Source organism: Zootoca vivipara, chromosome 17, assembly GCF_963506605.1.
Source record: "Zootoca vivipara chromosome 17, rZooViv1.1, whole genome shotgun sequence".
NCBI lineage: Eukaryota > Metazoa > Chordata > Lepidosauria > Squamata > Lacertidae > Zootoca > Zootoca vivipara.
The window spans coordinates 29151097-29175324 of NC_083292.1; the positions used below are offsets into that span (position 1 = coordinate 29151097).

Here is a 24228-nt window from a genome sequence, read left to right on the forward strand (position 1 = left end):
TTATTATTATTATTATTATTATTATTATTATTATTATTATTATTACTGTATTATTATTATTATTATTATTATTATTATTATTATTATTATTATTATTATACCAACTGAGCTTTCCCGCTGAATGTCCCACAGTTCCAAGTAATCATTCCCGGAGTTAGGCTGAGCTCCTCCTCCTCCTCCAGAGGAGACCGTATTAAGTACAGTGATTTATTTTACTGAAATTGGGAATGCTTAAATGCATGAATGTGTGTTTAATTCTGGAATGTTTCCCACATTTCCGGTGGCGCTCATTGGGAGAAAGGCTGAAGAAAAGAGAGAACTCTCTAAATGCAACACACCCTCTAACATTTCTCCGACAAAAATAGGGACATCCTATTATTATTATACCCCACCCATCTGCCTGGGTTGCCCCAACCACTGTAGGCAGCTTCCAACATATATAAAAACATAATGAAACATTGAACATTAAAAATCTTCCCTATACAGGGTTGCCTTCAGATGTCTTCTAAAGGCTGCATATTTACTTATCTCCTTGGCATGGGGGTTGCATAACTCCATACCCGCCAACATTTCTCCAATGAAAATAGGGACGTCCTAAGGAATAGAGGATCAAATTTGAACCTGGAACAGCTTCTGTAAATCCGAGGCTGTCCCTGGAAAATAGGGACACCTGCAGGGTCTGATATGCAATAGAGGAGAAGAGTGCTAATGTTTGTCTGTGAATGAATGTGACAAAAACAAGTACAGAATCTGGTGTTCTCCCAAAGAGGCCGTAAGGAGAAGTGGAAACCTCTTGGAAGGAGCTGCATGGGTTAGCTGGGTAATGTACAGAAGGCTGAGTGCAAGGATTGGAAAGACAGACAGACCGAGTTAGTTTGAATATTTACGGAAGAATCTTCAACTACGGTATTTACTTAAATCTAATGTTCACCTTCTTTGGCCAAATTACATTGCAAATACTAAGGTGTGCATTAGATTCAATGGCACATTTACATTCACCAGCAAATAGATACAGTAGATAGATAGACAGATAGATAGATAGACAGATAGACAGATAGATAGATAGATAGATAGATAGATAGATAGATAGATAGATAGATAGATACAAACACACACACACACACACACACACACACATGGTTTCAAAGTTCTGAAAACTGAGGTGCACATTAGATTCGACAGTGTGTTAAGACTCAAATAAACGTTATGGGGGGGGGGAACAATTCCCATGCTTGGATAAGTATGTGAATGTAAATATATTCTTCCTTAGCTACGGTGTTCTGCAAGTGAAAGCTTTGAATATTTTAACCTTGTTTTAATTTCAATAAAAGAGTCAGATCTGGCTTCCTAGCGGCAATTTAGCTACTCTGCCAATAGATCAATCCCCATGTAAACTTCCCCTCCAACCATCCTGCCAGGGTTTTTTGGAGCTAAGGAGCTGGAGCTCTGACTAGAAAAGGCTCCCCACTCCTGACAGAGAGACGGAGTTTGATGGCCAGGGGTCCGGTTCGGTATAAAGCACATGGCCATCTAAAAATGGTCCGGGGGGTGGGAAGGTCTGCTGCACCTATGTAAAGTCAAACTGCACCCCTGGAATCGCCCCCTCACTTTTGACTCTCATCCCTCCAGGTGTAGATTTGGAACTTCTCCTCGACCTGCTGCTCTGATTGCTAAATCTTCTCCGGTGGCGTTTAGACCCTCTCATGGAGTGCGACATGGAGCTGACGGCCAGGACTGTGGAAACCTCAGGGTGGGGTGAGGGTCCAAGGCCGGAAAGGTCAGTCCCAGGCACTCCGGCTTGGCCCTTCTCCTGGGTCGGAAACTGCATCACTTTCTCCATCTGAGGCACAGAGGACATGGAGGGCACAGTGAGGTATCGGTAATCCATGGTGGCGAATTGAAGGAGCCCTCACAGCTCAGATGCGCCTGCCTAGAAATGTCCTCCCAGTCTGCTTCTCCAGTCTGGGCTGTGGCGAACCTGGAACACGGAAGGCCCCAGGCTTCCGAATGAGGAGCCTTGGCAGCTCTTTGTGATGCCATTGTGAGGCAAGGCAGAGGATGCTAAGGATGTCAAGAGGCGGTAATGTTGGAAGACAACCTATGGAGCCCAAGGCCCCGGCCACAGATCTCCTGCCCCTCTCCACATTTTATTTTTAGCTTTTCTTTTTAGACCATGTAAGGAATCATAACCAATAACAGAAAACAAACCAATCCCACTACAAGAAGGTGGGGAAAGTTTCAGAAACTGGTTGTATGGTTGTACTGTATGATTACAGTAGTGTAATCATACCCTCCAACATCATGGGGACCAAAATAGGGATGCTCCTTTCTTGGTCCCAAGCTCTTGCGCCTGCATGCGAGCACAAAACTAAATGATGCTTGTTTTGTGATCTTGTGGGACAAAACACAAGCAGCTTTCATTCTGGCACTCTGGCATGAGTGCTCCATCCACTTCTGCCCTTGGCCCTACTTACCATAGGCATGTGGCCCCTGGAATGTTACCTAGAAGGGAAAGTGACCCTCGAGCTGAAAAGGATTCCCCACCTTTCATCACAACCAAGAGCCATTTTCAACTGCCCAGGACACCCCCCTCAGAGCAGGCTGAGTCTTTCTTGTCTCCAAAGCTAGTTTTATTTCTAGGTGCCTCATGACTACAGGTCCAGAAGGTGCAGATCTGGCTGCAAGGTTCCCTCTTTCTTTCTTTCTTTCTTTCTTTCTTTCTTTCTTTCTTTCTTTCTTTCTTTCTTTCTTTCTTTCTTTCTTTCTTTCTTTCTTTCTTCCTTCCTTCCTTCCTTCCTTCCTTCCTTTCTTTCTCCCTCTCTCTCTTCTCTGGCTGCCAGGCTTTGCTTTCAGGTCGATTCTGGGAGATCTTCTGGAGACTCTGTCCTCCTACGCCTGAAACATACCACAGGTCTGAGAAGGTCCTGGGCAAGGCATCAGGTGTGCATTGCCAAAAAATAATTAAAAAAACAAGATGAAAGAGGGTGCCGATGCACATAAAATTTGCATGAGCTAATTTTGCAGATAACTCGCATGCAGAAATAATTTCTATAGTGTGAACAGAAACACAATATACCTCGCCACTGGGGGGGAATAGGACAGCGAGAAGGTGATCTGTGTGCCTGCTCGTGAGAACAAAAGAAGGGTCAGCTGCTGGATCAGGCCATTGGATCATCTAACCCAACTCTCTGTTCTCACAATGGCCAACCAGATGCCCACTACAGTGGACCATCTGGATACGAATTTACGGTAATTCATTCTGGGGGTCCGTGCACACCACAAAAAATCCATATCCAGAGGTTTGCCGCTTTCGCAACCCGAAGTTTACGTTACTCAAGAGCAACGTAACCCGAGGGTTTACTGTATATAGAAAGGCCAGAACTGCTGTCCAGGTACTAATGTTTGATGGGCAACCTTTCATGGCCCCAGCTTTTTAAACCAACCTTGGCTTAAAGCATGGACTGTTTTTAATCTAGACATCGACCGTGCAACCTTTCCAACAGAGGGGAGAGGGGGCTGTCCTCTGCAAAGCAGGACCCATGGCCTCCTGAAAGAAGGGCTTTCCAGGGACCTCCATGCATGCACACACACCAATCCACTCCCCATGCCTGCACACTCCTCGCATCCCACCCAGGCAGTGATGTAGCACGGGGTGGAGGGTGGTGACACAGTGGCAGTTGCCCTGGGCGCAAAATTGTTAGGGGCGCCCACTGTCAATACCCGGTGCTGCCTCAACATAGCTGCACGCTTCTGACACTCAGCTCCATTGAAAACGGCTACTCCATGTGAACCAGGAAGTAATTTCTCCAGACAACAGAGTGACTCTTCTTATCTCTCCTGGGTGATGCAGACGCTGTTAGGCAGTTGAATGTGCATGTGCAGTACTCTGTTTCCCTCCCTCCCAACCGCACTCTGTGCGGCCCCCAGGCACTGGCAACCCTTGCTACGCCACTGTACCCAGGCCACCCAAATAAGCTTTGCAGGTGGCAGCAGGCAAGGATCCCTTTGCCTTACCACTTATTTCATTTACATGGCATGTGTGCTGGAAAGCAAAAGCTGAGGCGGCAGCCACCCCACTGCCTACTCTCCATAATGCCTCTGGGCCTTTACGGGACACAGGCCCATGTAAAATATATAAATCAATAGCTTGCAATTGACATCAGCCCCAGTGGGCACACCAGCATTTCATAGAATCAGAATTGTAGAGTTGGGTGGGACCCTAAAGATATTCTAGTCCAACCCCCTGCAATGCAGGAGTGGCAGCTAAAGAATCCCCGACAATTGAGCCTCTGTTTAAAAACCTCTGATGGAGGAGAGCCCACCACCTTCCAGGGGAGTCCATTCCGCTGTCAAACAGCTCTTCCTATCAGAAAGTTCTTCCAGAGGTTTAGTCGGAATCTCCTTTCTTGTAACTTGAAGCCATTGCTTTGAGTTCTGCTCTCTCTTGGTGCCCAATAAAAAATCTGGAGATTAAATGGAGCTCCCGATTCTTTCTTTGCAAGCGGGTTTCACGGGCGTCTGGGATGGGCTGCACTAGGGAGTCCCAGCAGGCCATCCCGGGTGCATAAGCTCCTCTTCTTTAGGGAACGGCTGCATTGCAGGGGGTTGCCCTAGATGACCCCAGGGATCCCTACCGACTCTACAATTCTATGATTCTAACAGTGCTAGAGCCCTTGCTTGGCATGCAGAAAAGACCCCATGTCCCTAATGGTTTCCAAATGGACAAGGGGGAAATATCTGTTTTCACTCAGGGGAAGAAGGCCTCCGGCCAGCCACCCTCTTCCTCTCAACCTTCCTTACATGGCTTTGCCCGAGGACTTGCGAGCAGATTGCCGCACCGCATGCTTCCACAGCATTTCTTCGTCGATCCCCAGCGCAGCCAGGACCTGGGAGAAACGGCGCTCCACAGCCTGGCGGGCGTTGGCCTGGCAGGGAGAGAGGCTTGAGTGGAGAAGCAGACAGGCCAAAGGCAGCGTAGTTTTTTAAAAACCCCATACAAATGGCCCTACTGCCACACGCCGTGCTCTCTCGCTCTCTCTGCTGTCATTCTGCTGGCTCTGCCAGAACAAAGGCAACAAGTCTTTCCCTTTACAGTTAAAGGCCAGGAGGCAACTTTGATCGCCTTGCAAGGAACTGATCTTTCGGTGTGGCCAGCACCTTCCCTCTGGAAGTCCCTGCCCATTGACATTTGTTCTGTTTATAGTCAGCTCTTCCTCCCAAAGGTGCCCATGGCAGCAAACACAGCAAAGCAGGCGAGGCCTTGTTGGCACGGATCTGTGACAGGGCCTTTTCGGTGGCAGCTCCTGTTTGCGAAATGCCCTCCGTGGCAACGTGTGCCGGTCTAAGAGCATTTCTGCTTACGTAGGGCTGAAAGATACTGTTCCCGGGAACCCTGAGATCAGTGCTTGAAATAATATTTTTAGAATTTTGCTTTAAGGTTTTCCGCATTGATAAATCAAGGCCGAGTGGACAACTCAAAGCTGTGTCTCCTCGCACTGAACCGGACATTCAAGCTGCTATGCTATATAACCCATTGCTTCCCCTCCCCTCCACCCCAGCCCCCTGCCCGTGTCACCTGCATGACTCTCTCAAACAAGAAAGGTCTGCTCTCCACGCGGTCTTGCATCTCCTGCAGCTGCAATGTGTACTCTTCCATGCGCTGCTTCTCCTGCCTCCTGCACACCAAAGTGAGAGGTTGGTAGGTCTTTGCTGTATAGTTCCTCTTCTGATCCCTCTACCCCAACCTGTAAATAACCAGGCCTGCTTCCCCTGTAAGTAAGCAGAACACCTGCTTTGTGTGAATTATAGAGTTGGAATGGACCACGTGAATCATCTAGGCCAGCCCCCTGCAATGCATGAATCTTTTGCCCAACATCGGGCTTGAACCCATGACCCTGAGATTATAAATCTGATGTTCTACCACTGAGCTATCTGGGCAACTCAGGTTCAATCCACCTCTAGATTGAAAAAGTCAGATAGTGGCAGAAAGGGGGAGGGAGCTGTTGCCAGGAAGAATATTCCAGGAATGCGGCCCTCCAGGCTTTTCTGCCTGGCCCTCGGGATCCTCCCAAGGCCACACCCCCTCAACCAAGTCACACACCCTCAGCAGCTCTGCTCTGTTGCCTTCCTTAAGTACTTTCCTCCGGCAGGAACGTGCTCTTGAACTCAATCTTCCCAGAAACCAGTGCCATTACTTTCTGAAGGTGAACTTTGAATCCCCACTACTCTATCATGCTGAAGAGCAGAATTGCTCCTTCCAGCTTTATGAAGATTGCTGTGTAATAATTTTGGCAGTCCTCGATACAACCCTAGTTGGCAGCCGAGTGCAAGCCAGAAAGCAGGCTGTGTACACCTTTAAAGCACATCCACCCGCCTCAAGAATTCTGGGCACTGTAGCTCTGCGAGGGGTAAACTACAGTTCCCAGGGTTCTTTGGGGATGGTGAAGGTGCTCCGAATGTGCTTTCTGTGGGACGTAATCCATTCGAGCAGTCAAATACAACATTCCTTGTTTCCCTAGAGTGGACACAGGCAGGGGGATGTTATGCCAGCCAGTATAACTGGTCTGGAGCATCCTCCCCCTACATGTGACCAGACAGCTTGGCGTGACCCTGGCCGACTCCATAAAATAGTCGAGTCACGCAGCCATCTTTCTCTTGATGCCATTTTCTTCTCTTAATGTATTTTGCTGTCTGCTGGCTCTCAGCCAGCAGTATATGGCCTCAATCTCCATATGGGATGAACTCACACTTTGTTCTGTAATTACAAGATAAAGCCTGCCTTCCGGGATTATACTGTGAAATGAATGTGAGTAAACTTCTTGTTACTTTTAAAACTCTTGTGTCTTGATTCTTTTAAGAGAGACCAAAGGGGATTTGCCAGGAATAATCCAATCTGGGCAAGCGAGACTAGATTGCTTAACTAAAGAGATTCAAATGAATCTGCAAACTAGTTTACTGCTGTATTGGTGGGAATCTGCTCTGCTACATGACTCACTAGCGTGAGTGAAGGATAATATTTAATCGATATATACTTTCCTACTATCCTTAACAGTCCCACACTTTCAAGGTATGGTGCATATCCAGCCCCTGTTCTGCCCCACAGCCCAGAGGGACTTTGCAGAAACCTCACGGCAGGTTACCTGAGCATCTCCCGTTTTCTCTGCAATGACACGGAGGGGTGGTCCATGGTCTGGTAGGTCGCCAAGCACTTGGCCACTTCCCGCTGCACTTGCTGCTCCTTCGCCCTGCGCAGCTCGGCTCGCCGCTTCTCCCTCCGTTCCCGCCTCTCCCACTCCAGCAAGAGCATCCTAACAAAAAGAGGCCAACCTTGGGCACGGGGAAGGCTCTAGAGGTGAGGTGAGGCAGGCTGGCATTGTGTTCAAGTGCAGGTCAGGAATTTAGGTTGGATAAAGAGGATTGAAGGGCTCTATCGCCCGAGCACAGCAAAACCACTTTTAAAAAAGAGGCTGACTTTTTTAGCAGGGGGAGGAAAGCGACGGAGAAATGGATTGCAAAGGGTGAGGGCAATGAATAATGAAGATGTGTAAATGCTCTGCAAGCAAACTGGGATGAGTGCCATGCTGGATGAATGCTGACTGTGGTATAATCCTGCCACAAACAGGAGGAATGCTCAGTAAGGACTGGATGAATGGACACTCGGTAAACACGGTGTCTCAAGGATGAGCCATTCTGTCTATTGCAGTCTCTCATTTTTCCTACCTGAAGTTCCGTTCTCCACTTTTCCACATCAGTTTGTGATTTTTGTTTTTAAAAAGGGGTCCTCGTGAAGATTCACCAGTATTTTAGTATGATTTCACCCCCTTAATATACACACACCATCGTACCTTGGAAGTCGAACGGAATCTGTTCCAGAAGCCTGTTTGACTTCCAAAACGTTTAGAAACCAAGGCGCGGCTTCCGATTGGCTGCAGGAATCCCCTGCAGCCAATCGGAACCCGTGTTGGACTTTTGGCTTCCTAAGAACGTTCACAAACCAGAATACTCGCTTCCGGGTTTGTGGCGTTTGGGAGCCAAAACATTCGACTCGCAAGGCGTTTGACTTCCGAGGTACGACTGTACCTGCTTGTTTTGCTTAATATATGCATTTTTGCAAAGCAATTCTCCCCAATAAAATCACATTTTTGTCTTATTTTCACTAAGATAGACATTTTTATGCACACTGTATGTTAGTGTGTGCATTTCTCTACACATTACTTGGCTGCAGAAGTGAATTGCAAAATTTAGGGAAGTGAGTATTTCAAAGGTGTGTTGTTTCCTGTTTCAGAAATGGCGAATTAGGTTCCTCTTTAAACACAAAATAAATTTAATTTCTCCCCCATCCCTAGCTTTCACTTAGCAAAAGTCAGCTTTTGGGTTTTTTGTTTTGTTTTAATGCTTAGCTGAAAATTTTGCAACCTACCCCCCAAGCAACCCCCTGGGCCTTTGTCATTGGACTGCGGGAAATAATAGCACAAAGATTTTGGAACCGCCACCCCCCTCCCCAGGTGCCCTGCTTACCTGTTGGCCTCTTGCCGCTTGTCAGAGGTCTTGGTGTGCATCACTGGAGCAACCATGGGGGGACCAAAGTCTGGGCAAGAATGGGCCCTCCAGTGAATCCCATACAACCGCCGGACCTCGTAATACGGGTCTCCTGTGTCCTGCTTGTCCTCTTCTCCAGAGAATTGCTGGGAGCTGCCCATGGAGTGAAGTCGGAAAGGCTTACAGATGGTCAGCTTTGCTGGGCGGAGGAGAGCAAAGAGGCATTAACGTGACCTGTCCCAACCCGCCTGCCCGCATATCATCACTTCACAACGCATTGATTAATGTAAATTATGTTTTATTGAAACTATGACAACTGAAACAGAAACAAACATCCAAACAGGAACTGCACCGTTTACAAGGATACATCGGATTACGAGTAAACTTTAAATGGCAATGATTGCTCTTATAATCCATTCTATTGAAAAATAGAAAAAAGGGAGAAAAGGCAAAGAAAGGAAAACAGAGAGTGGAGGAGAGAGAAGAGAAAAAGAGGCCAGCACACATTAGGGGGAAAGGCAGGCTATAAATGTAATAATAGTAATAATAATGTTATAGGAATTTTAAGGTCTCAGATATAGATTAAATGTTCATAAATGCACATATATCTGAATACATGAAGCATGTATCTGAAATGGTATAGGAGAACAATCTTGAAGCCATTTTGAATCTCTCAATGACCTCAAATATTCCTCTGCAGTACAGGAGGCAAATGGGGAAAGCCTTCCCATTGTCTTTTTGCTTGCAAATCCTGTTTTAAAGGCACATTTGTGTATGAATAGGGTAAGCCTGTGATCTGGATTCAGGAACTAAAGCATTAACCATTGTAAAAGAATGGTCAGGCTGCCCAGGTAATGCAATCAGTGACCATTATTAGCATAGCTGCCAAGTTTTCCCTTTTCTCACGAGGAAGCCTATTCAGCATAAGGGAATTTCCCTTAAAAAAGGGGATAACTTGGCAGCTATGATTATTAGGTATCCTGGCAAACAGGATTTCTGCTGTAGACTGCCTCCTCTGCTGTAGACCACCTCCTTCTGTGATGTATGTATTGTTTTTGGGGGGTGGTGGTCTTGGGCTACAGGGTGGGCAATTTCAAAAGTCTATATATGCATAGCTGCCAAGTTTTCCCTTTTCTCATGAGGAAGCCTATTCAGCATAAGGGAATTTCCCTTAAAAAAAGGGATAACTTGGCAGCTATGCTATATATGGGCTTGCGCACCCTTGTTCAGGGTTCTCCTCCCTCCTGCATGTGGTGAGTGGGGACCCTGTTGCAACAGTTCCCTGAATAAAGATCAGGCTTGCTAGCCTCTTTGCTTTTCATTTTACTCGGCTGTTATTTTCTCCTACAGATAGGGAACCACTTAAGAACTCTATGTGGGCTCTGGAATAACCCATAAGGGAAAAGGAGCTGGGTTTTCCCCCCTTATAACAGCAACAACTCACTTGACCAACTGAGTCGGACTTAGTTGGATACCATCTTTAATCTTGACCTTATCCCCCCCCCCAACTTGCCCATTATCAATGAATTACTGCTCCCCACCTTGCTCCTTCCTCTGCTCCAGTTGCTCTTGGAAGCGCCTCTGGAGACTCTTGAAATTGGGGATCCTGCGGTTGATGATGGGCTGGAAGGTCAGCTGTTCTTCCTTGTTGGCCTGGGCCCGGCCCTTGGCTTTCCTCGCCTCCCTCTGGGGAGCAGGCTCCTCGGGCTCTGTGGCCAGGCAGAGGAGCTCCGCTCGGAGTTTCTCTTCCAGCCGCTTGAGCGAGAACTGCTTGTTGCTCCTGGGGCCCTGATCCTCTAGCCTCAGGAGCTGCTGGGTGAGATGCAGCCAGCGCTGGCGTTCCTGGCGCATCTGCCGCTTCCGAGCCTCCTGCCGGGCGTCCATCTTCCAGTAGAGAGGCAAGAGGGAGCTCCCGGGAGGCGGGCCCACTTGTCGGTGGCACTTCTGGCACGTGGGCCAGGGATCCTCAGGAACGGCATTCGAGGGCTTGGGGTCTTTTGAGTAATGGCCGCCTTTAGGGCTGCCGGCTCTCGGGCTTCCCGGCTCTGGTGTGCAGGGAGGCTCACGGAAGGTGGTGACAGAAGTCTGAGGGGACCTCTTCTTCTTGGGTTTCTCCAGGAGCCGGTCTTGGAACATGGCCTGGCCATTGACAGAGATGCTTTCCCACATCCAGTGGAAGGGGAAGGAACCCGGTCGAGATTGCTTGGCAGATGCGGGAACTGGTGTCGGGCTTGGCGAGGCATTGCTGACATCTGGTGTGGGAGGTACTGGGGGCTGCCTAGGGGGGATGCAACACTCAGATTGGACACAACCCTGGTCTCCCCACCTCCCAGTTTTGGAACTCTGCTTCCCAACTTTGATTTGGATAGTCAAAACGCTTCCAGACTGGCAGCTTTTAGCTCTATTTAGCGCTATCCAGCCATTGCTCCTCCACTGTCAAATAGCACACAGAATCACAACAGGTTTTTCATTGGCATTCTCTTTTGGGGGGGCGCATCCTGCTACATTCCAATCACATTAGTGGGTGTGACACAACCACGGAGGCAGGTGCTATTGAAGGACTTTGGCTCAGTGGCAAAGAGAATTTAAAAGAACTGCAGTACAATTGCAGCATTTGATGCACATTTCACTCATGAACCTCAGTTGGTGGGAGCATGGAGCTGATAATGCCAAGGTTGCAAGTTTGATCCCTGTACGGGACAGCTATATGTCCCTGTGTTGCAGGGGATTGGACTAGATGATCCTCAGGGTCCCTTCCAACTCTACAATTCTATGATTCTATGTCATGGACTGGTTGGGTGCAGAGGAATGGTGGGAGGAACCAGCTGGGGAACCACTCAGAGAAGAAGCCTCACAGCCTGTGGAGTGATGATGGGATGATGTTGAGTGGTTGGAGGGAGAGGACTGGGAAGAGGAGTTGCTGGAAGCTGGAGAGGTAACAGGGCTTAGTGAGCAGGGAGAGTCTGTGGCAGAGAGAAGTCCAGCATCAGAGACAGAAGCTGAAGCAGGAGAGGAGGGAGGTGATGAGACAGAGATGAGTCCTGCTGAAGAAGGATCACAGGTGTCTCCCCCTCCTGATGTGACAATCTCTCTTCCCCACTTGTTTCCCAGAACCTGGAGAGGCATGAAAAGGGCAGAGGAGAGGTTGGCTGCCTACAGCAGCAGTCTCAGATTGCTTGGGGAAAGCCCTGCAGTGGAGGGGGAAGGCTGTGAGGAGGCATAGTCTCGGCAACTGATTTTCATGGAGGAAGACCACTGGGAATGTGCTGCTCTGATTATTAGGCCTGACACTCAACCCCAAGTCTTGGGGGAATCATGTTTTTGCTAATAAAGAGTTAACTACATCTTCGAACTGTGTAAATTGTAAAAATGCTGCTTTCAAAACTTGACCTCTCTGTAAGACCTCAGACTGGGCAGGTTGTTTATTTTAAAGCGATAAGCACAAACAAATCCTGCTCTGAATCAGGTACCTTTCCCTTGAATTACAACCCATTCCTTACTTAGGATTCCTCCAAAGTACCCTGGGAACAGTAGCTTATTAAAGGCGCTGAGAGTTGTGTTAGAAGACCCCTCACATCACCCTTCACAAACTACAGTTACGGGATTTTGGGGGGGGAAGCCACGATTGTTATATCATTTACCTTCCTGTCGGAGCAGTACCTATTTATCTACTTGCACTTTGACATGCTTTTGAACTGCTAGGTTGGCAGGAGCAGGGACGGAGCAATGGGAGCTCACCCTGTCGCGGGGATTCGAACCGCCAACCTTCTGATCGGCAAGTATAGGAGTGCTTTAAACGTGTGCTGTGGATGGGACCCTCCTTAGGCCCACAGCAACAACTTGCCTGCTCAGTTCTTGCTCCGGTTCTATGTCTGAGATGCTGTTGGCATTTGGGGCTGTTTCCTCAGGCTCCCAGCAGGGCTTCCTTGCGGGGTGAGGGCCTCTCTTCTTTGCCCGCTTCATACAGATCAACATCCCATCACCAGCATCCAGGTAGTCCTCCTGAGTCACACAGAGACATTTTATAGCACCAAGGCTGGCTCCAGAGTCATGCATTTGGGCACCAGGACCCTGAGTCCAGCAGAGGGCCTACCGTCTAAACCAAACCACAGTTTCCACTTTGCACAGAGACGATCGGTTGGAAAGTAAGAGATCCCTCAGTTTGCTCTTCTGGGTTGGGGTGGGGAGCCAAGAATGTCATACCTGAGGGCCCACCCAAAAACCTAGGAGCCAGGAAACACTGGTAAAATGCAGTGTTTTTCCAGTGGTGGTTTTACCACTGCTTTACCACTGGAATGACTGCAGTGATTCTAGTGGTACCATCCGGGCAGGACTTTGGGGCAGATGCCCAAGAACCCACTCAGCAGAATGAGGCCTCCTAAATCAGGGGTCCCCAAACTTACATTGCCAAGGGCCGGTGCCGCCAGCACCAATCGCGCTGTGGGCCAGAGCATGTGGGAGCGTGCACCCATACTTGTGTGCACACACGATTTCCAGCACACTTCCGGGTCATCGGAACACCAGAAATAGCTTATGCGCATGCACATGGGCCTCCTCCAACCCAGAAGCGGCAACCCGGAAGTGGGCAGCTGCACTCTTAAGAGCAGGCGGCAGCAGTGGGTGGCGGGGGGCCACATAAAAGAGCCTCGTGGGCCGCATCCGGCCCCCGTGCCTTAGTTTGGGGAAGCCTGTCCTAAATACAGCAGTAGGATGTATCATTTTACAGGGTGGAACTTACTTTTTGTTAACTTCTTCAGTGAGGAGCCTTAAAAATACCTTTTTGGGTGTGAGGAATTCAAAATCTGCTATTATTTTTGTGTCTGGAGCTTGGTAAGTCTACATTTTATGAAGCATAGAATAAATTGAAACAAAAAACAAAAAGATTTCCTTCCAGTAGCACCTTAGATACCAATGACAAACTTAGTTGGTCTCCAAGGTGCTACTGGAAGGAATTTTTTTAATTGTTTGTTTCGACTACGTCAGACCAACACGGCTACCTACCTGTAAATAGAATAAATTGCTTTAGGAAAACCAATGAATTTTAATTTTACCTTCTGAAAATGTCAGACATGCTAAATAATAATAATAATAAATAAAAACAATATTAATATATAATATACAACTGCAAGTACTTGGCAATCTTTTGTCATGATTTCTATGCAATTTCACACACATTTTACATACCAATCCAAACTAAATTAAATCAGTATAACCAAGCAATATATTTTGAATTCCCAAGTCATGTTACAACTTTTTAGCACCTCTCCTTTTGGGAATTGGTAAGCTGACAAATTCAGCATGCCCTAATTGCAGCAGGGACTGCCTTACTGCATTTCAAAGTAAATTAAGCAATGTGCATCGTGCTTTTGCTTTGACCTGTGCGATTTACTGACTGGCATACTGCGAAACTGAGGCTTAAAAATATATTTAGGCATATGTGTTCACTTGAATTCTGCACCCTTTCTCTTCTCGCCATACAACTTCTGGTACGTTACAAAATCAAGTCCAAGGGGAACGATTCCAGTGCAGACCAACTGAGAATTTCCCATCATTCACCTGGGCCCCATCACTCTCTGGCTAGGAGCAGGAAATCCTCTGGCTTCCAAGGGCCACAAGCAGCAATGGGTGGGTGTCTGAGAGCTGCATGCCAGTGGCATGGCCACACCTGACGATTGGTGTGGCCTTGGTGCACACATTCACATTACAGTGGTACCTCGGTTTACAAACACAATTGGTTCCGGAAGTCTGTACTTAACCTGAAGTGAACTTTCCCATTGAAAGTAATGGAAAATGGATTAATCCGTTCCAGACGGTCCATGGAGTACTTAAACTGAAGCGTACTTAACCTGAAACGAACTTTCCCATTGAAAGTAATGGAAAGTGGATTAATCCGTTCCAGACGGTCCACGGAGTACTTAAACTGAAGCGTACTTAACCTGAAGCGAACTTTCCCATTGAAAGTAATGGAAGGTGGATTAATCCGTTCCAGACGGTCCACGGAGTACTTAAACTGAAGCATACTTAACCTGAAACGAACTTTCCCATTGGAAGTAATGGAAAGTGGATTAATCCATTCCAGAGGGTCCACGGAGTACTTAAACTGAAGCGTACTTAACCTGAAGCGAACTATCCCATTGAAAGTAATGGAAAGTGGATTAATCCGTTCCAGACGGTCCACGGAGTACTTAAACTGAAGCGTACTTAACCTGAAGCAAACTTTCCCATTGAAAGTAATGGAAAGTGGATTAATCCGTTCCAGACGGGTCCGCGGAGTACTGAAACTGAAAATACTCAAACCGAGGCATACTTAAACCGAGGTATGGCTGTACTTCTCTGGTTTTCAAAGGCTTACACATCCCTATGAGGCAGACACACACACACACACCCAGTAGCAAGGGAAACATGCTTGGAAAGTATATGAGGTGCACAGAAGCATTTTGGCCATGCTGATATTGCTGAACTAAAACATCTATAGTCCCAGGCCTTTGGCCATGCTTCATAGGGCTGATGATGGGCATTGTAGTTTAACTACGGACGGCCAAATTTTCCTCACACCAAATATCACTGGAGAAACCGTGACTTCACCTCTTTGTTTGTACAGTGCCTGAGGAGCATCTTAAAACAGTGCTAATCTTGTTGTGTGTGCAAAGTATGGCCTCCGCTTATGTGAGCAAGAAACCCCCGTTGCCCTCTCCAAGCTAACCTGCTGTGGAGGGGAGCTCTCCGATATCAGGCCCAAAAGCCGCACCCGCCCCTTTGGCTCATAGATGGTGCCGGCGATCCGGTTAACAGGGTCCACTGAGGGCTTGACACAGGCATTGGTCAGCACTGAGTGGCGATGAGGGTTCAACATGGTGCCCACGACAACATGGAAGGAGACGCATCAGCTTTCCAGTTACCATAGCAACCGGCCCACTTCCAGAACAGCTAGAGTGGCAAGCTTCCAGAACAATGCATGGCTCTCCCCAGCCAGGGGTTTTCATATTTATTTATTTCATTAAAGTTATACACCGCTCGATTGTAAAAACAAAACAAACAAAAAAACACCACCTCAGAGCAGTTTACAAAAGATAAAACAGGAAAATCAGGAAAAATTCACAACCCTACTCCAGACCCTCCTATTGTCCCTATTTTCCAGGGACAGTTCCAGATTTATAGAAGCCGTCCCAGTTTCTGATTTGATCCCAGAATGTCCTGGTTTTCCTTAAGATGTCCCTATTTTCATCAGAGAACGTTGAGGGGTATGGTAGGACGTCCCTATTTTCATCAGTGGGTACGGAGTTATGTGACCTCTGAGCCAAGATACCATGTTTCCCCTATTTTAAGACGTAGTCATAAAATAAGCAATAGCAGGATTTTTAAGCATTCAAGGAATATAAGCCAGAGGGGGAGGAAGAGACTCGGAGGAGGAGAGAAATCAGAGGGAGGAACAATGGGAAAGCTCGGGAGGAGGGGGGAGGGATGCAGGCAGATGCTCAGAGATGTTGCAGAGCCAGGGCACCGACCGCTCAGGGAGGAAGCTGAAAGGGCATCACTCCTTCCGGCGCAAGAAGTAAGGAGTGCCGCAACGCAGGTCAAGGGAGCAGCGTTTTGGGGTGCCCAGACTACTTTGTTGGCATAGGAACAGACGTACGCCATTGCCGGATTCTGATTCGGGATGAGAGGTCATGTTTTAAGCTGTCTCTACACTGTAAATAAATAGCACAATAAACGTCCTTGAAGACAAGCTGGACTCAGGCGGAGTTACTCTAGAGTAGCCACGACGACCCTCTGACAGTGAGGTAAGGCGATCTCGCAGGTAAACTGGTCCCAAGTTGTTAAAGGCTTGATATAGTGATAATAATATATTGAACTTGGCTTAGTAGCAAACCAGCAAGTAGCGCAGATGTCTTGAGCACAGGTGTTCTAGGCTGACAAGGCCTCACTCCTGTCAGCAGCCGTGCTGCAGCAGACTGCACTACCTGCAGCTTCCACATCAAGCGCAAGGGAAGCTCCCACATGGAGTGCATAGCGGTAATCCAGTCTTGAAGTAACCAACACATGAATTACTCTGGCAAGGCTTTCCCGGTCCACGGCAACCCATGCTGGGCTTTCATTTAAAGCTTGCCTTTCCACCCCAGAGCCTGTTTGCAACAGCCTTCGAGCGACTTGACATGGCAGAAGTACGGTAATATATTGGGGTTCTTGGCTTCCACACCGTCTGAGAAGCACTGTTCTCAATCACTGTAATGTAGCTGGCCACTTCCGGAAACAGTGTGTGGAGTTAGATCAGGCGTGGAGAACCTGAGCGTCCCCCACCCCGATGCTGCTGTACTACAACTCCCATCATTCCTGACATTAGCCATGCTGGCAGGGGCTGATGGGAATTATAGAATCCAACATCTGAAAGGCAACAGGTTCCCATCTCTGAGCTAGATGAACCTTTCAAGAAAGGCAATGCCACTTGAGAGTGTGTGTTTATGTATTTATATATACAGTATCTAAAAAACTGTAGTCACAAGATAATTGTGTTATCATTTTAAATAGCATTTTAATGTATAAAGGTGCATTTACATCTAAAGGTAGGCCCAATGTCAGATGAAAAGCTGAAACAGAAGAGAATAGCAGTTTTCCCCAAACTAACCCAGGGAACTCACAGCTAAAACAGGATTAAAACCCACATCTCCATTACTCATGGCCACAAGGAAAGGTGGGTATCTCAAGAGCCCAGCATTCTTGCCCTCCTCTCTGGGGGGCTGTTTGCACTGGTGGCTGATTTACTATTGAAAGTACCTAGAAATTAAAACCACCTACAAGCAGTGTGGGCTGACAACTTTTCTGGAATGCAGCTCGGATTTCCGTCATTGCCTTTTCGCTGTCCTCTCAAAACAGCTGCAATTCAGGGAAGCACAATAGATCCATAAGAAGGAACAGTACTGTTTCTGTCTAATGTTGCCAACCTATAATGCCTGCTCAGCATCGAATGAGATGCCTCCAAACCACCATCTCCTGCAAAGGATGCCCTGACACCCCACCTCTCAGGGCACAGGGAGTGCCCACATCATCCAGAAGCTCAATGGTAGAGCCCTGTTTTGCATGCATAAGGTCCCAGGTTCAATTCTCAGCCTCTGCAGCTGAAGCATCCATGTAGCTGGTCTGGAAATTGCCACTATCCATCAGAGCCGTCAATACTAGGCTAGGTGAACCAACTCTCCAACTCCAAATAAGGCCGTTTAACGCACCCTACATTACTGGAAACATTATTCGAAAACAGGCCAGGAATCTTGTTTCTTTGATCTGCCCACTCCATCTTGTGGGCTTGCAGCAGTGCAGACCTCTAGGCAGGCAACATTTTGTAAGGATTCAGTGGGTAATAAGGCCAAAGCACAAAAGCAGAGCTAAGATGTGGAAGGATCCTAAGCATTGCAAGGCGGCTGGCAGAATTCTAAAGGAAAGGGATAAATATCGCCAGAATTCCTTCACTCATCTCTTGCTCGCTTTTGGCAGAAGCAAGTTCCCTATGTCAATGAGATACCAACCTCACAAATGCCAAGAAGAGAGTGACAGGTAAAGCCATCGCACCTACTACAATTTTTTGTGTTGTGTTTCCACCGCAATTCTTGCCTAGTTTTTCTTAGCTTCTCCCTGCGCCTTCCAGTCTGAGAGAGTAAGGAAGGGGTGTGTGACATTTCACAGCTGTGGATTGAAATAAGCTGGTGGAAAAGCACCATGCAAATCTGAAAGGCAGTGAATAAATTTGGTCCCAGCAACCTCAGCCACCAGGTGGAACTTAGGCCAGCAGGATGGCTAAGCTCCCACGGAGACCTCCTTCCAGACCACTGAAGTGAACCATTTGGGGCCCCTCAAAAGCATCCCGTGTGTGCCAAAAGCCACTAAATCAGATGGAAGTATATGTCACCAGCACCCCAAAAGGAAAAAGCTATTGATGACAGGGGAGCAAAACATTTGAGAATTCATCTCTCAGCTCATCTGCTTTGGAGGAGAGCAGAGGTGTAGCTAATCGTTCTCCCCTCACAGGGTCCTCGACTCCCCTTGCAAAACACAGAATGGAAACCTGGAAGGAGAGAAAGAGAAAGAGAGAAAGAGAGATTGTCATGGTCTGCTATCAGGCTGCAGTAGAGAGAAAGAGAAATAGGGCTACTATCAGTTCTGTTGGGAAATGCAGTAATCCCTGGCTCTTCCCCTCCTTGGACTCTTTCCATTCCAGATGGTCATTTTGAGAACCTTGTAAGTGAAATAATTAACAACAACTAAGAAATAGTGTCCAGGTTTTCTTTTTTCCTTCCCCCCCCCCCCCGCTTTTCCTTTTATGTCAAGACTGCCTTAAGCTTGAAGACAAGGGTTGTCTTATTATTAATCTTTTCAATCCACTCTGGGAGCCTCTCTCAGCTGAAGAGCAGGTCAAAATGCTTCAGATTAACAAAAAGTAACCCAGGTGGCGCTGTGGGTTAAACCACAGAGCCTAGGGCTTGCTGATCAGAAGGTCAGCGGTTCGAATCCCTGTGACGGGGTGAGCTCCCATTGCTTGGTCCCAGCTCCTGCCAACCTAGCAGTTCGAAAGCACGTCAAAGTGCAAGTAGATAAATAGGAACCGCTACAGCGGGAAGGTAAACGGCGTTTCCATGTGCTGCTCTGGTTTGCCAGAAGCGGCTTTGTCATGCTGGCCACATGACCTGGAAGCTATACGCCGGCTCCCTCGGCCAATAATGCGAGATGAGCGCGCAACCCCAGAGTCGGTCACGACTGGACCTAATGGTCAGGGGTCCCTTTACCTTTACCTTTACCCAGAATGGATGAGTAGTGTGTGGGTCATTATTAGCATTCCTTCATAGTAATTATAAGTGGTCATTTTTCTGCAGATAATATTTTACTGTATTTCTGCTGCTCCTGTAAATTGCACAAGAAGAGCTCTTCTTGGAGTCAAGGTGGGGGAGAGACCAAGTGTGTGGCTATATCAAATACTGGAGAAAGAAGATTTGAGAAAAGTAGCCTTGTGTGTTCTGAGCTTCCAAGACTCACAGGCCTTGCAGTGATTGTGCCTTAGGACTGCCTTAGGACTGCCTTAGGACTGCTGCCGTTTCCTAACATTTCCACACACCCCACCATTTGCAAATAAACCAGGGTCCACTGGCTTACAACGTTCCCCCCCAAACCTGCCTTACAGGGTTATTGTAAGGATTACAACTAAGTAAGTTATGTGCAGTGGTTTGAACATGCGAAAGCGCTGGACAAACCTCTGGTCCATGGGGTCATGAAGAGTCGGACACGACTAAACAACAACAACAAGCATTATTATTGTTAAAAAAAAATATTTTGCCCACTGATTGCTTTTTTCTGGTCAACCTTGCATAAGAAGTGCATTTATACATAGTCCCAACCTGCACCCTGGAACCCACCTTTAGAGGTCACGGGATTTGGGGAGTGGCTCAGATGGGGGGCACTTAGTTCGGAAGGTGATCCCGTCCCCCGGCAAAGGGGAAGCAATGAAAGGCATGAACCACACCAGGTGCCCCTGATCCCCCAGCACTTCCCGAAGGTTGTCTTGCCAGCCCAAGTCGTACTGACGATCTCCTTCGAACCATTCATTGGTCGTCTGCCCACGCAGGGCCAGCAGGCTGTGAAAGAGCAGGAAGCCCGTGCAGAAGAGGAAGCCAACAATGCAGACGTCAGTCACAAAAGCAAATATGAAGATTGTGATGTTCACCTGCCCTACAAGAGAGATCCAAGAGCTACGTTAGTTACGAAAAGGAGAGAGAGGAAGATGGGACCCCAAGAGCCCTCCATCTGCTTTGCTGGAAAACCAGCAACTTTTGTCTCTGCCTCTCCTCAAAATCGTTCCATTCCAGCTTCTCCAAGAAATGCCTCTTTTCGCTCCCCACTTCCCAATGCGGAAGGGATGCCTTATCTTTCGAGGAAGAGACCTTATTGAGTGGTAAAGTATCTGTTTTGAATGCAGAAGGTCCCAGGACAGGTAGAATCATAGAATTGTGGAGTTGGAAGAGACCACAAGAGCCATCTAGTATGGGGCTCGAACCCATGACCCTGATATTAAGTATCTCATCCTCTACCGATTGAGGTAAGCCTGGGCTTGAATTAAACCCTGTCCACAGATACAGGAACCCACCCACCCCCACTTGTGCACCTACAACCACGTATAGTGGCACTGGGAAAGAAGTAATTTAATTCATACCAGGAAATGGAGGAAGAGAGCTGGAGAGTACTCATGGCTCGTGAGGAGACCCTCCCCAGAGCCTGAACAGGACAAGGCAGTGGAAGCCCCAAAGAGACCAGAGGCACACTGAGGCTTTGTTTAGGCTGCTCAGCCTCTCCGCCTAACAGCTGATACATGCAGTACACAGAAGCAGCCTTTCTGCACATCCTCTAGCCTTCTGCCAGCCCCAGAGCTTCAACTCCAGTTGCGGATATTTTTGGTACAGTATTTTTGATCTGGATTGGAGAGAGAGGCACCAAGGGTGTTTCAAGGGTGTTTAGGGGGCGCTCCCCACTTACATGATTTTCCCGTATGCGTGCGGGGCGCTGGAACGTAACCCCCGCGTAAGAGGGGAGTTGCCTGTACTCTCAAAAGCAGGGCTGGTACTATTAAGAGTGGTGCAGAGGCCTATTTCGTCAGTTTCCAGCATGCAACCGTAGGCCTGTGATGGAGTCTGTACGGCGCCAATGAATCTTACCCATCAGTAACATAAGCCAGGGAAGTAGTAGCAGCAGCATCGCCTGAACAGAGGTGCCCTCCTGGAGCAGCGATAGGACCACATCAGCATTGATCATGCAGCCGTACAGCAAGGCGACAGAGCCATGTAGCAGCAGGCAAAGGAAGTAGCGGTAGTTCTGGTATCCCAAGCACTGGCCGAGCAAAGTGCAATGGTGGTCGCGCCGCAGGATGCAAATGTTGCAGGAGAAACAGTGGCTGCAGCGGGGAGGGACGTGAGATTGGCAGGAGTAGCAGTAACTGAAAGAGAGAGAGAGGAGGGACGGTGAGGTTTGTACTGGGCTCATGTTATGCCACTCACTCAGACCAGCAGCAGAGGATATGATTTACATGCAAATGGTCCCATGTTCAATCCCTGGCATCTGGAGGAAGGGGTGGGGGAACCTCGCTTAAATCCCAGATGAACCATTGCCCATCAGTTTGTTTGAAACTGGGTTAAACTACCGTAGTGGTTTGACTTGGCATAAAGCAGCTTCCAATGTTGCTTTTTTATTCTTAACAACTCTGGTTAAATGCCTTTTGGCAGTTCGGCCCCTCGGGGAAAAGATCACACAGCAAGTGGGAGACGAACCCAGCCCCAACCATTGGCCACAGAAGGAGCAACTGTGGGGACGGTGCTTCTCTCCTCCATTGCAGGAAATAATACTCTGCTCCAAATACAGGCTTCCCTGGGACTGTCAAGCAGCCAGAGGATTAAAGGCTGCCAGCTTGTGTCACAGGTATGTGAGGGAGTATTCTTTCAACCAGTTATAAATGACCCTGATCAACTGATTGAAAAGTGGAGCATAAAACTGATGAAACAAATAAATACATGAAAGGGGGCAACATATATATATATATATATATATATATATATATATATATATATATAATGCAAAGAACCTGTGGGGACAGGAAGCATGCCTTTCCCCCTAACCATAAGTTAAGGTCTACTAAATTCAATGGGGATTAGTCCCATTTATTTCTACCTGATATGCTTTCATTTGTTTATATGTTAATTTCTACATTGCCCTATTAAGAAGAAAACCTTCTCAAGGCAGCATACTTAATAAAATCAACCTAAGAGACGAAATTCAAAGACAAACAGAGGCAAATATCAGAGGAACAAAAAAATAGGGCACATGACAGGTTAAGCTCTTGTTAATAACATGTTTTAACCTGGCATCTAAAATCAGGCACAAAAACCTTCCTAGCATACAAATGCAGTGAATTGCACAATGTAAGTGCTGCTGCAGTTAATACCCAATTCTTTGTGGCCACTGAGGAATTCATTCTACGATATTCCTCTTTTGCTTGTACAGTATACTCATTCATTTTTTAATCTTACATATTAAATCCATTTCTCTAAATGCCCCTTGGTTGTTTTCTCTCTCTCTCACACACACACTTGCCTCCATCGTCTTAATGAAGCAGGATCTTGCTTACAAAAAAAACAAAAAAATGTGCTGCAAGCCTGCAATACATTTAGGAATGCCAGTAGCTGCCAGGTTAAGATATGAGCTTCAGTACTGTTTACTCTGGCAGAGCATCTAACACAGAGTTGTCTACCCCGAAATTCTCAGGGGTCTTTCCCATTATCTGCTACCTGGTTCCCTTTTTAAGTGATGGGACCTCCTGTCTGGCAGCTGCGATTTCTCCTCGATTCCTTTCCCTTTAATGCACCCCAAACCTCACTGGCGCTGTTGCTCTCCTCAGGGCTTTTCCTCCCCTGAAAAAAAGCTTTGGTAAAATAAAAACCAACGAGAAGTGTGCCTCTGAGCATGTGCCGAGCGCCAGGCCAAGGCGCTTTTCCTAGCCTATCAAAAGCGCCTTCCCAACCCTTTTCCCGCCACTTCCCCAAACCCCGCCTCCACACCCCCACACCCTTTTCTGATTGGCTGCCGTCCGCTGAAGCAACCATCCTACTCACTCCCATCCTTGCCCCGCCCCCGCCAGCATAACGCCGCGCGTGCTGGGCGAGGCTGTGACGAAACGGCGTGCGTTCTCGAGCACGTTCCCCAGCAGGAAAAGCAGCGATGCCAGTGATGCAAATGGGAATGCTTCTGTCCTACGGGCCTCGCTCCCGCGCTCGCCGGCGCCTCCGCGTTGCCGAAGCAGCAGCACCGCGATCACCTCCAAGGCGAGCGCGCCCACCAGCGCCGCCCCCACGCACACGGGCAGCACCCTCCGCTCCCAACCGCTGCCGGCCATAGCGGCGCACGCGCGACACCGGAAGAAGCCTTCTCCGCCAATCCAAAGAGCGAGCGGACACTCGGTGCCGCCTTTAGAAGTGTGATTGGCGAGTCGGCTAGCCAATCCATCTGCCACGTGAGGCGGCCCACGCGTTGTGTTTACCTCACAGCGATTCCTCTCCGTCAGTGGGGAGCTTGATTTACTTACCTTGCAATGTGACTATAGTCGCCTATTTAATAAATATTTAGTAGGTCGGCTCAGAAGCCCCACGGAGTCAAAACATTAGCAACTTAAGCTGCTGCACACCATACATCTAAGGGCCTCCACCCTGAGGTTACCAGATTATTTTCAATAAATCCGGGGCCACTTTTTAAAAAATGATTTTTTTATAAAAAAACCCCACCAAGTTATTAAAAAAAAATCAAGAAAAAAAATCAACACCACAGATCAAAGTTTGCAGAGCTGGCAAGTAGGTCCTCTCTGCGAGTGGGCGGACGGCACCCACTGGGGACCCCGAGATGCCGCCGAGCCTTCTGCTCTCGCTGCGGGGCTGCCCCAAAGCTCCCAGCCACCGCCGGCTGAAGTGATCCAGAGCTCCCTGCCGTAGCCAGATCGAGCCCAAAGCTTTTGCACGAACACGCACACCCCGCACCGCTTCTTTCTCTTTTCTCCCCAGCCCAGGCTCCCCTTCCCCGAGGCTGGAAGGTAGCGCCAGTTCAGAGTCAGTGTGGAGTCCGTGTCAGGACTTCGCAATCCCCAGTCAAACACTGGACGAAAGGGAGCTGGCAATA

At 48.0% G+C, this 24228-nt stretch overlaps 2 protein-coding genes across 3 annotated transcripts; both read right to left on the bottom strand.

The window, feature by feature from the left end:
• Positions 1 to 94: 94 nt before the first annotated feature.
• Positions 95 to 15421, bottom strand: TSGA10IP (testis specific 10 interacting protein). Its single transcript, XM_060269953.1, has 8 exons — positions 15242 to 15421; positions 12379 to 12540; positions 10080 to 10812; positions 8518 to 8737; positions 7140 to 7307; positions 5576 to 5675; positions 4801 to 4925; positions 95 to 2895 (listed from the first exon to the last, which is right to left on the bottom strand). The coding sequence occupies exons 1-8, from the start codon at positions 15389 to 15391 to the stop codon at positions 2850 to 2852; spliced, it is 1704 nt and encodes a 567-aa protein (XP_060125936.1). The 5' UTR covers positions 15392 to 15421; the 3' UTR covers positions 95 to 2849.
• On the bottom strand, positions 10771 to 23490 carry ZDHHC24 (zinc finger DHHC-type containing 24). 2 transcript variants are annotated; one of them, XM_060269952.1, is made up of 4 exons: positions 23175 to 23490; positions 21228 to 21505; positions 19935 to 20247; positions 10771 to 10816 (listed from the first exon to the last, which is right to left on the bottom strand). In XM_060269952.1, the coding sequence occupies exons 1-3, from the start codon at positions 23453 to 23455 to the stop codon at positions 19937 to 19939; spliced, it is 870 nt and encodes a 289-aa protein (XP_060125935.1). In that variant the 5' UTR covers positions 23456 to 23490; the 3' UTR covers positions 10771 to 10816; positions 19935 to 19936. The 2 variants fall into 2 exon arrangements, with proteins under 2 accessions (XP_060125935.1, XP_034953689.2); XM_035097798.2 differs by lacking the exon at positions 10771 to 10816 and adding an exon at positions 16991 to 18592.
• Positions 23491 to 24228: the final 738 nt, after the last annotated feature.